The following is a 12407-nucleotide window of genomic DNA, read 5'->3' as shown; positions in this document are numbered from 1 at the left end:
ATGGTGCTTTACAACACTGTGCGGGGGACTTTACCAGACTGCTAAGCAGTTTACAATCTAATAAAGGCAAATCTAACAGATGCCCCTTCCCCCCAATTCCCAGTAAACATGCCAGACCACATCACAGTAATCTCGTGAGTGGGTTCTTTAACGTCCCCTGGCTAACCAAATTAACTAATTAATAGATGCAGGAGACGGGACCTCCGGTTTATTCGTCCTTATCCGAGAAGACTAGAATTTCTATCGATTTCTTGATGTTATAGAAAGGTAGCACATTCTCCTCAGTTATTTTAAGACCCTGAGCGTTGGTCCGCCGGGGCTTGAATCCTCGACCTCCCGCACAACAGTCCGGCGCTGAACCAATTGAGCTAACCGGGAGTCAACCTTAAAGTTCTCAGCCATATTTCATAAGTACGCATAAGCTCTGAAACCTATACTTGGCTCGGAAAGTGTTTTTGTAAAGTAACTGAGGTTGTTGAGATTGCAACCAAAATTTCCGTTTGTTTACGGACGAAATTCCGATAATTCGCGCTGAGCATTGCCATAAAACACAGTTAAGTTCTTTCATTTATTTACTTAGTTTCGATTGTTTTTGCTTATTGTTATTTTTGGTTGATCTTGGGAATTAAATACACCTAACGGTACACGTTCTTGCCATAAGTTCGATAAAGGTGGGCATATTTGAGATTTTTTCGGCGCTGACCAAAGAGTAACACTCAATACGAGGGTATTTCATGATTTTGTACGTTCTTGCGGGAAAATTGCGAAAGATCGCAATAACGACATGTAGCAGTCATGAACCAAATGGTAAAAAATGGCACCAATACTAGATAATGTATTCCTGATCGGACCTTGCTGAGACTGAATTCATAATAATTCGAAGGAATATCACGTATACTCTTCGTTTTCGTTTATCTTTATTTACCAGACCAAAAGAGCTTATTTTCGTTTTTCGATCATGTCGTTCGGAACTGGCGTATGGCGCGCCGAAGCGGATAAAAATACTTGTGTATGGATATATAAGACTTGTTTTGTAAAATATACGACTTGTTGCGAAAACATAAAACTTGTTTTGTAAAATATATGACTTGTTACGGAAATAAAAACTTGTTTTGTTAAAAAAATACGATTTGTTGCGAAAATATAACACTTGTTTTGTAAAATATACGACTTTGTATGAATATAATACCTTAACAGCGCCAGCGATTTGAGTGTTCAGCGGTAAGTGGAACACAGCCCACCGCTCTTCAAGCCTCAAAAAAGATGGCGGATGAGTTACAAGCTTTTCTTGGAGTGTTAGAACTTGGAAAACAAATTTGTGAGGACTTAAGACGAAACTTGTTTGTGGCAGAGGAATAACTCTGCTCAACTTATCATCGCACTCGTCACTGCAAACAGACAACTACCAATAGAAATCAGCATGCGCTCTGCTGCAAAGCAGCTGACCACAGACAGTGGGCGCCCTTAAATTATTATTTTTCACCGCGAACAAGTGTTATCTGCAACAAGTCTTATATTTTACAAAACAAGTCTTATATTTTCGCAACGAGTGGCATATTTAACAAAACAAGTCTTTTATTTCCGCAACAAGTCTTGTATTTTACAAAACAAGTTTATATTTCCGCAACAAGTCGTATATTTTACAAAACAAGTTTTATGTTTTCGCAACAAGTCGTACATTTTACAAAACAAGTCTTATATATCCATACACAAGTATTTTTGTCCGCTTCGACGCGCCATACTGGCACGGTGTGAGATGATATTCTAGAATTCACGTGTGATGGGTCAAAGTTCCAGAAGGTCCAGAGGCAGATTTTCTTGCCGGTTCGACTTTTGTCTTGAGCATCAAACTGGTTTAATATTTTAACATATCAACAAGGGGGAATTTCCTGTTTTCTAAAAACACATTAGGTGAACGGCTTAATCCGACATCAAAATACAACAAAACCGAAACGCAAGAAATGACCGCTAGTTCTTATAAGTTTCTCTTCTTTCGTAAGGTATTGTCATGAGTTGCTTCTCTGATCGCAAAAAATTTTTTTCATCGGATTGGAAGAAAACCTATGAATATTAGTTTCCTGAGGAAAACAAACTACGAAGGGAGAAGAATGAACCGAAAGGGAAACGAGGATAGTTAGAATAAAATTAAAACTGGTGAAAATGAAAAACATGAATGGAAAACGCGGAAAACTTGGGATAAGTTCTCAATATGTCTTAGCTGTTTTTTAATTTTTTTTTATTGGGGAGGGGGGGGGGGGGGCTCTGTAAGGTTATGTAAGCTCAATTTAACAGTTTTAGATATTCCAGCTTCTTTTTTGTACTAAGCATCAATTTAATTTTGACATAGTTTTATTGCTTAAGCCGAAAAGGGCACTAAACGTAAAGCAGCTCCTATGAATAGTACTGCGGAAATACCTGTCCCCTTCGAAGGTTCGGCAAAGATTCACCTCGTGATAGCTTGACAGTTAGCAAGGGATTTGTTGAACACAATACTCAGTTCAGTTCGGTAGGATGGGAGAGGATACTTCTGTCAATGTTTCCGCGATATTGCAAAGGAGAGCCTCACATGCTTGGTATCAATTCTGTTTACGGTTCAAAACTAAACGAGGGCAAAGTGAAATGCAGTAACATTCTCTTTAATAAGCCGTTTAACCAAAATGAAAAGTTTCAATCCTTAAAAGGTGTATCAGATCAAGAGAAGAGATAACTTCCTCCTTTTCTTAAATCAGTTGGACTTTTCTGATCGCAAAGTTACACTTGGTTTCAGTTGGGTCAATTCCTAATTCCACACTAACGCGTGTTCACCTTGTCGGTAATTGCAATGTAGCGGGAAGTTTCTTGGTGAAGATCCTCATTTATTTGGATTTATCAATATTTTCATTATAGTCTTTCCAGAAATGACCTTTATGATAAATGGACTGGAGTTCCTTAGAAGCGTATGCAAATGTTGTTATGAGATCGTTGTCACGAAGAATTAATTCAGGAAGTCAGCCGTCCAAGGAATGTAACACATTAGAATACAATTAGAGTACACATTAGAGTACCCCTTACTGCCTTTCGATAACCGAGATCAACTTATGGAGTTACGACGACGCAGACCATTTAGAGTTTCCTTTAAAACAAATCGGTTCAGAGATACTTCATTCCAGCAAGCGCTAGACATTTTAACTAACATTTATTACAATTGTATATGTAAATTAGTTCCCTTATAGGTTTGATTTTATTGTATAGTTCTATTACATAATTTGTACACCTTTGCAATTCAGCTTCCAGCTGCTATTAAGGTATTCTTCTTAATAAACGCCTATCTATAAACGTCTATCTATCTAGAATAGTCTGGATTTAGATTCATGTACATTTGAAAACATTCACTGGAAACGTTCAGGAAAAAGAGCTCAGCCTAGGATAAGAGAAAGTTAAACGAGTAAATACATTTCTAAAACGAGCATCAAAATCAATTTGAAAAGTCTCCTTGTTCCCGAGCCATCCCTTTCCCAGGTTCTCTCTTATACGAGCCTCCCTCTCACTCCCTGAGGCAGTAGGAAGAGAGCGCCTGGGAACAGCTTTGGCTCTTGGATCTTGAAGACCAGGTTTTCAAACAATTCAACTTCAGACATTTAACCGAAATTTTTGTACGCATTTTCTTTAATATTCGAGCTCTTGCAAGCTTGATTATGAGAAGAATTTAATCAAAGGCACACTATTTATTTCGGTAAGAACTCAAATGTATTAATGTTTTACGAGTAAAATCCCTAATTTTGTTTCTGTTGAGCAAGAACGAATAGCCTTAACCCTTAATGAGTGACCGAGACAGAATTTCTCCTTACAATAGCAATACAATATCAAGCAGACAAGTGATGAGAATAAAGAAAAATATCAGTTAGGGGATTAAAACTTGATCCAATACCAAATTCTCCAAACTAACATTATAAGAGTTGTATGGCGGGCGGTAAGGAGAATTACTCATGAGATCTAGGGACAACCTCGTTCCCAGGGTCCCTGGGAACGAGGTTGATCTAGGGAGTGAAAGGGTTAATTAGGCCAAAATGCTCCGTCAGGAAAAAAATTAAACAAAAAAGGGAAAAAAAAAATAAATGATTAAGAATATCTAATGACTATCGAACAAATTAAACAAGAACCTGATTACTCTGTTATAGTCATTTTATTTTTTCTGTGCTGAAGAAAGCTAAAACTGTCGCTTTGAAACATGCAGTTTGGGAGTGTCAAACTACAAACTAATAAGTAGTGTCTCGATCTTTTCTTATGCAAAGAAAAGAGTTCTAGAAATAACAGGATGTCGGAATACAGAGAGACGGAATTTGTAATAACTAACCAGCAGATATCTCATTCCTGCCCTCGAAGTCTTTGATGACACGTCAATCACTAAATGAGCTCAGAACGACAAGTATTGACATCTGATGATGTTTAAAATTTCCGAAAAAGGCGATTAGTAAAGCGTAACTTGAAACTGACCGGACTCACTCGCGATGCAGGGTCAATACTGGAATACAGCTTAGCGTAAAAGAAATTCCTCGTTAAACCCTATTTTGTGCCCACAAGAGAGTGAGTAATCCACAATCTTCCAAATCAGACACTTTCGGGTATATCGACTCACAACGCTAAAGAAATTCAACTGTCTTATTTAGTTTTCCCATGGATATCAGTCAACAAAAGCTCTTCATTTTGGTGTCATCGTCCGCTCAGTAGAGATGTCTGACTGCGGACTCATTCTTTAGTAAATTTGGAAGAAATTATTAGCGCTTAGGCTAGTCAGTCCGTCCAGTAGTAGTTTTGCCTTATATGTTCTGTACTCTATCGGTATCTTTTCTTTTACAGCTGTAAAATTCGCAAAAGAAGTCTGCAGAACGATGCGTCGTCCAGGAGTCACTGCAGTCTTGTTCGTGTTCATTCCTTGTTTGGTTTCCTCCGCGGAGATTCCAAATATCATGCCGGGTGATGTCGCCCCTTCTTTCGTTCTTCAAGCTATGGAAGCAATTCATGGTACCGACGTACTTCTCAAATATGGAGGCAACGATTCCAACATCCAAGGACCCATTGTGTTCCTCGCGTATACAAAGCGCTCAGGATTCTTAGAACGTCTCATATCCAACCCAGATTGCTTCAAGATTCTGATGGAGAACTCCCCTGACAATACGAATTACGTGTTCCTATTTTATGCGACTTCTTTTTCTTCCCTCAAAGATGCTGCCGACCAGCTCGCTCGGAGATTTAAAGAAGCAATGTATAAATACTATTTTCGGTAAGTCAAGTTTTTTTCTAAAATTTATCTGAATAATGAGTTGCGAAAGTCATGAGTGGGTTTCTTCAAAGAATTTGCCTCAGCTTGGCAGAAACAGAGCAAATAGATTTAGGATGCAATTTTTGAAAACAAACAAACCAAGTCTTGTGATCCGGAAATCATAAAGTTCACTTCCCTTCGTTAAACCTGAGGGGAGATATTTTATACCATCTACAAACGCTGTACGAAACTGATACAATCGGGAAGATTTATTGAAATTGGAGCTCAGGCAATCTGAATTTTCGGTATGATGACTTCTTTACCTCCGAGGGTGTTAAAGTTTTCATACCAGGGTCAGATGAACTATCGCAACAGCGATATCAATCCCTGTGTAAACGCTGGCCAAGAGCAAGGGTGTTATTGGATTAGTTATTCTGAGATTTACGCATCTGCCTTTTAAAAATGTCCGCCGTTAATATCATACACCTATGACTCCTCGCGTTCAATAATTCTATTTCATTAATTGCACTGCCATCAACAATTCGCTGCAAATGTGGATCTTGCTCCGAGTAAAGAATTCTAATAAGAGCACTTTTGACAATAGCCACGCGTTTAGATTTAGTGTTAAAAGAAAACTAACGCGCTTGATTGTCAATAACACAACACAAACAAAATGAGCTTGAAATGGCACGTCCCAAAAATTATCAAAGCTTGCTGTTTACATTTGATACAACTGTAAAACCAGATCACAGAAAATTGTTCCTGTCTTGGCTTTCCTCAGAAAAGAGATTATAATCTCTTGTTATAGATCAGTTAAGACTTTTATTTTCGAGATAAAAATTAGCGGTAAAAAAGCACAACGTTTCGACCTCTCCGAGCTCCTTCTCAAGTGAGTAAAAGTCTTCTAAATTAGGATAAAAATGTAGAAAAAGTTGAAATGGGCAAAAGTGTGGCGTACGCCTTTTGAAATTCGTGATTAAATCATGAATGTCTGAAGGAAACTTGTGGGTCGGAATTCACAAACTTCATTGCTATTGCAGATCCATTGGATTCACCCGGGTACGCAGATTCCCTGCCTTGACCGCGAGAATGGGAACGTTACTGGATTTCAGTAACAACTGGCTTTCACGGGTACATTTTGCATCATTTCCTGTATTTACTCTCGGGAATTGGATCCCGCGGGTATTATCCCAATGGTACTGTTCCGGGCACGGGTGTGGCTTTGCCCAGATCGTCACTGAAAATGAAAAAGGTGATACTATTTGTGTAGAGAAAAGTGTGTTAAACACAAGAAACAAGCAGTAGTCAGAGAGAGAGACAATCGGGCAGGTTGCCTGACGATGCTGATTCCAGGAAGTTAACTTGAGGTGGCTGAACACAGTTTTCGCGCGCGCTTTTGCTAATGCAATTCAGCGCGCGCACAAGGATTGTAAAGAACAAACATGCCGGTCTTTTTATTTACTCTACACGTACCCGCACTATCTGTGCTATTTTTCTCTATAGGTGGCGCAGTGTATTACAAAGATATGTTGGAAAAGTTAACCCAGCAATTCTCAGTTTTTTCTTTGTAACTGAAAGAACCCAGTTAAATGAAGCGCATGCGTAGTAAGTAAAAGAATTGTGACTGAATGAAAAATTACTTTGTCGGAAATATGCCTATTTCTTGAGAACCACTCATTAGAATTTCACGAAATTTGGCACGAAAATACTTTAGGAAATATATAACTGGAGTGTTGGAAAAAATTTGATTTTAAATAAAGGAAATTCTAGAAAATCGAGTGAACCTTCAACAAGGGATAATTGAAGATCTCTTTTAAGTTTCTAGAAAAATGGTGTTAACTTATGAGTATCGTTGCAAGCTCGTTGCATGCAAATTATAAAGAAAATCTAATCATGACTAGATTTTCCGCAAAGAAACAAAACCGATTTTAATTGCCTGTTTATATCTATTCATGTCGCCATGGCAACGGCACATACGTCAGCATAACTATCAGAAAAACAAAGTTTGTGTTGTTAACTTGCTTGCTGCCAGTTTTGGTGACCGAGAGATCAAGGGTTTTAGAGAAAATGGCGAAAGAAACAAACGTATCAAAAACTGTGTTTAGCCACCTTAAGCCGGACTCAAACTGAAACGGAAGTTTTCTTTTGCAGACGTTCGCACTGTAGATTCTTGCTCCAAAATATTCTTACCCTTCTTTCTACAAGTCGTTTCTAGCGGAAAAACCAATCAGTAGGTCAGTCTTCAAGCAGACCTATTGGAGACATTCGCTCTCACGAACGGCTAACGCTCGGAACGTCAGCTTATAAACTCTTTAAGGTGGCCCAATTTACATTATCAACTTAGTTGATAAAACCAAATTACTGTCGGAAACAAACTTTCGCTCTGCCGAAATCGTCTGTAAATAACTTTAGGGAAGACAGAGTATCCCAAAACTAAGACCAGGAGCTTTTAGTTCTGTTCCTTCTTCGTAAATAGTAGTAAATACCAAAGCTTTACTTGAGCTTTTTCTTTTTATCTAAACATTACACATTCTGTGCTCAAGTTGTGTTGAATACTCTTAGGAAAGGACACTAGTTTGTTTTGATTGCGATCTCGTCGCTTTCGTTGTTTGAATATCACTGCTGATTACTTGTACATTTGGCTCTGCTGTAGGTGAAATCCACGATGTGTCAAAGCGTTTAGATGCGCGCTATGATTGGCTGCCGTCTCCAGACACGCTCGCCAAATATGGACACTTGCAAGTGGCGTTTGCTGGCGATGCTTGCAATGCCAGCTCGTTTGTGAGTCCCGTAAATGGTAAACTTGCCCTCGTTTCAATTGAGGGCGTCCAGTGTTCTTACTTTATAAAGGTTAGTTCCTTTTCTTTCCTCAGCTTCTCACAAGCTTTGCCTTAATATCCTTTGTCATGCTATGAGGCTAATTTCTAAAAGATGTCAGTTATCTGAACTCAATCGTACGACAAAGAAAAATATCGCACCTCGTTAGACTCAAGCCTTTGACTTTCTAATTTTTCTTCAGTTCGGATACTCTACAAACTGAACCATAGAGAATGCGTTGGCGAGCAAAGCTAATGCAGCTCTTAACAGCTTAATTTACCCTCTGTAACTAATTGTCTTTCACTTTATCCCCCAGGTACAAAACTGTCAGAAAAATGGCGCTCTTGGTGTCCTGGTGTTTCCTAACCCGACCCAGGCTTTGCTAGACATGAATTGTAACGGTTCAGAGTGTAACACACAGCTCAACATCCCAGCATCCATGATTCCACATAGTATTGGATATAGTTTAAGCAAGAGCAGTGGTATTTACGTCCGTTTTCAGACCACGCCCTCAGACACCTTTGTATTTGGAATTGACGGAGAGGGTAAAGTGGAGGAAACTGGCTGGTTTTTGTATCCGTCCATGCTCTTCCTGGCGTATCAGGCACAATGGTGAGGTTTCATTTAAACCTGGCTTCTGGAATAGTGTATTTGTCTTATGGAGATGTTGGTGGTGTGTGTCTTTTTAACACTTTAACAAAAGTATTTTACGTATTAGGTACTAGTATTAGTGACTACAGATTTCTATTTATTGCACACGTGGGCAGGATTAGAGGGTTAATGGTTATTAGGTCTGTCATGCATTAATGTCTCCATTTCAATCCTGGTTGGCCTCAGGTATACAGCAGATCATTAGTTGCATACTTGAGGCCAACCAAGCTCTCGTTGGCACTGCTTCCGTTTTTGTAATACCTAAGAGTAAAAGAGCTAATGCCGTGTAGAATCGTCGTCGCACCCTAGCCTACCCTAACCAGGCCCTGGCTGATAACACACATTTCGGCTCCAATATTTTTTATGTTATGCTCAACCTTATCCAAAAAATTCTGAATACTTATAATTTTAATCAATGTTGAGAGAAAATTGCTGATATTAGGTCTGGTCAACGGGGAAATGTTTGATCATCTATTGAGGAAATCGAGAGTGAAGGTGATAGTTGCAAACCTTGCGGCACAGCTAAAGTTGACCCAATTAAACAAATGAATATGCTACTGATACTTCTGACAGAGTAAACTACAAATCTGTTTCGGCTGCTGGGACAAATGATGCATTTGTTGCTGTTGCTTTTTTTTTGTTTTGTTTTGTTTTGTTTTTTTCAGTGCGCTCAGGTCGGCTTAGGATATCATACTTTCCAACAATGACGGAAACCGACCTCCCAGCTTGGTCAAGAGCGGAGTCATACCAGCGAACATCACATGAGGATTTTAATCCTTTATATATATATATATATATATATATACAGTGCTCAACGTATTGAGCACTGTTCCACGCGAAAATCGACTTGCAGACTTCCTATATATATATATATATATATATAGGTCCAGTTATTAGTATTTTACAAACAAAAGCCCAACTTATCATTATCTTTGTAAATACAGGTTTAACTACAAAACGCAATTGTTGAAGAACTTGACAACAGGAGATGCGGTGGTAATAAACGTGTTCAACCACAGTGTGATGCAGGGAGAGAAAGGGGTCAGCGGTACTATTCATCTGCCTTCTATGAATGGTAAGATACAAGTCAAGAAAAAGGTGATTTGTCCCTGAATGTCCGTAAGACGATGCAGGAAGCCGATCTAGGATTCAGTCTGCGCTTAGGACAACATGTAGGAAATAGCGCGGAAATATTTCTGAAATTTTAAGGATAGTTTGATGATATTTGACCATTATTTTAGCACTAAAACCATGTTCCTAAATATTATAAAAATAAAATCATCACGTGTTCGTGTTTGTGCTCTGTTTTTTCTGTCCAGTAAATGTTGAATCTGTCAGAAGTTATTTAGGCTTCGATGGCTAAAAACCAGTTTTTGATCCATGGTAGGATCAAGGGCAAAATTGTTTTCTTCGATATTTTTTTAAGATCTATATATTAATGACTTCATTTAAGTTCATTGTGAATGTCACAATCACAATCACAGCTGACGTTTTTGCTTCTCTTTCGAAGACCTTCAGCGGTATGAACACGTGGAATTGGACTTCGCTTTGTCGTGCCCAGGCTCTAGAGACGAAACTTGCGCCAAATGGGATCACGTGATACAGCTGTACGTTTGCTGTAATTCCACAAGTGAGCTGTGTGGTCTGGAACTAGGTAGATGGATAACACCCTTTAGACGGTATGAATAGAGACCAGAGACAAGTACAATTGTTACGTTTTTGTCAACAACATGATAAGTCAACGCATTTTGAACTAGCTGAAATGATGTTAAAAACATCACAATTTTGACGATCATCGTCTATTTATTTTCACACAGACGTATTGGACGCTGGTTGACGCCAGTTAAACCGCTGATCCCTCTGCTACAATCCGCTGATTCCAGCTCCGCCAACACTTGTAACTTTACCATGAAAACAGTTCCCTGGGCAATGGCGTGGGTCCCAACACTTAACATCAGACTCGTTGGCAAAATACAAGGTATTACCCTAACTCAGCACTGCACAACGAAACCTTTCTTCCTATCAGTTTCACGGGGTGCTTATTAACTCTAATGATACCTTTTTGTACTCCGTTTTGCTCAACTGTGGAAATTTAGAGAAGTCTATTGGTTCTGTACGTTGCTGCGTAATAATAGACTTTTAAAATTTTTTCTGTTTTATCTGTGAACTCAAACACAAAGCATTTTAGCAAAATGCCACTGCTGGGATTCCCAAGGTGTGAGTGTTTCGGACGTGCTCTCCCAATTCTGCACACCAAACTTGCGAGCGCACTAAAACACTCCCGTCTGAAGACCCAGTCAGTCCATCAAGATTCATCAATATCTATCATCGTTGTCTTCTCCATCATTAAAGTTAAATCGAATTTTATTACCTTTGTCATTTTTTCTTACACGATACATTTTTTATTCACAGTATTAGACAGGTACGAGACATTTCACTCCAGGGAGAAAGCTCTTGTTCCAGTAGAGGTCATACCACTCTTCAGAGGAGGAACCTTCGATAAGAACTACAACGCCAAATACAGACCCATCACTTTCGTTCCTCCACAAGGAACCGACAAAGTAAAACTTGTCGCCACTATAACAGGTCACGGTAGTGATAATAATAACTGCGCCGAATTTTGTGTCACTTCGCATCATTTTGTAGTCAACAACAAACACAACTACACCCGCGTGTTCAAAAACGCCGGCACCGCCCTGGGGTGTGCCGACCGTGTGCTAGAGGGAGTGGTACCAAATGAGCATGGTACGTGGCTTTACGGGCGGGACGGTTGGTGTGACGGCCAAGAAGTAGTACCCTGGGTAGTGGACATAACAAGTGCACTTAAAACTCCTGACAATCAGATCGAGTACTTTGGTTGGTTTAACAATACTGATCCCAATCCAACACGTGACCCTGGCGATATTATCATGTACTCTTATTTGGTGTACTACAGGTATCTGGCCCCGGAGCCAGACCTCCCTCGGCCAATTACACGTGTAGGATCTGGACTCCACATTAACAAATATTTTGATCTTTGAATGATATTCGAACTACATAGTTTGATACATGTTACGGCAGATAATATTTCCATAAGGAACCGTAAAATGCAAAGTAACAATTTCACAAGGAGCCCTCCAGACTGTTCCATTTTCGTCCATTTTCCCGACAGCCGTTGGAATCTGGCGATCAAATGCAATGAAGCACGGCTGTAAATGATTCATAGCATTATCGTAAAACGACCAGGATGGAGGAACTCGTTGTATAACCTTCTGATAAACTCTTAGTTCTCATTGGCTTACTCGAGTGCATTTTAGAATATTCTCGTGTAAATCCCCTTTATCGCTATTTTTTCTTTGTCCAACGTCTATGATAAATGAAAAATTTTTTTCTCATTCGAAGCACGAACACAAAATGTGTCATTTTCATTTACCTATTACTATAATATGTCCAGAATTTTCTTACTTGGGATAAAATTGAAACAAAATGGAGGGTTTTATTTTCAGGCCTTTTTAACATATAAAGACTGCAAAATCCAGCTCAATTAATTTTGCTCACTCAGTATGGATAACAATGATGTTTTTTGTTGATTAAACGATTCGTGGGTAAAAACACAGAAATCCTCATTTTAATTTAGTTACTAACTTTCACTTTTTGTACGAAAACTGACTTGGTTTCCGTTGGTCACCCAGTGCTACTTAATTGTGTTTGTACACAGCTT

The 12407-nt window shown here is 39.1% G+C and overlaps 1 protein-coding gene across 1 annotated transcript; it reads left to right on the top strand.

Annotated features, from left to right (window-relative positions):
* Window positions 1-4430: 4430 nt before the first annotated feature.
* Window positions 4431-12306, top strand: LOC111333230 (uncharacterized). Its single transcript, XM_022938774.2, has 9 exons — window positions 4431-4563; window positions 4837-5260; window positions 6280-6491; window positions 7893-8089; window positions 8373-8668; window positions 9652-9782; window positions 10218-10386; window positions 10525-10685; window positions 11120-12306. The coding sequence occupies exons 2-9, from the start codon at window positions 4869-4871 to the stop codon at window positions 11725-11727; spliced, it is 2166 nt and encodes a 721-aa protein (XP_022794509.2). The 5' UTR covers window positions 4431-4563; window positions 4837-4868; the 3' UTR covers window positions 11728-12306.
* Window positions 12307-12407: the final 101 nt, after the last annotated feature.

This window comes from Stylophora pistillata, chromosome 12, assembly GCF_964205215.1.
Source record: "Stylophora pistillata chromosome 12, jaStyPist1.2, whole genome shotgun sequence".
NCBI lineage: Eukaryota > Metazoa > Cnidaria > Anthozoa > Scleractinia > Pocilloporidae > Stylophora > Stylophora pistillata.
This window is presented reverse-complemented; position numbering and strand designations above follow the sequence as displayed.

What these genes read in the sequence shown, in the direction of transcription:
- LOC111333230 (XM_022938774.2), top strand. Translation starts at nt 4,869, where the DNA reads ATGCGTCGTCCAGGAGTCACTGCAGTCTTGTTCGTGTTCATTCCTTGT. An exon ending in AGTGTTCTTACTTTATAAAG is followed by an intron (nt 8,090 to 8,372) that starts GTTAGTTCCTTT and finishes TTTATCCCCCAG; the next exon opens with GTACAAAACTGTCAGAAAAA. An exon ending in CTGGCGTATCAGGCACAATG is followed by an intron (nt 8,669 to 9,651) that starts GTGAGGTTTCAT and finishes TTGTAAATACAG; the next exon opens with GTTTAACTACAAAACGCAAT.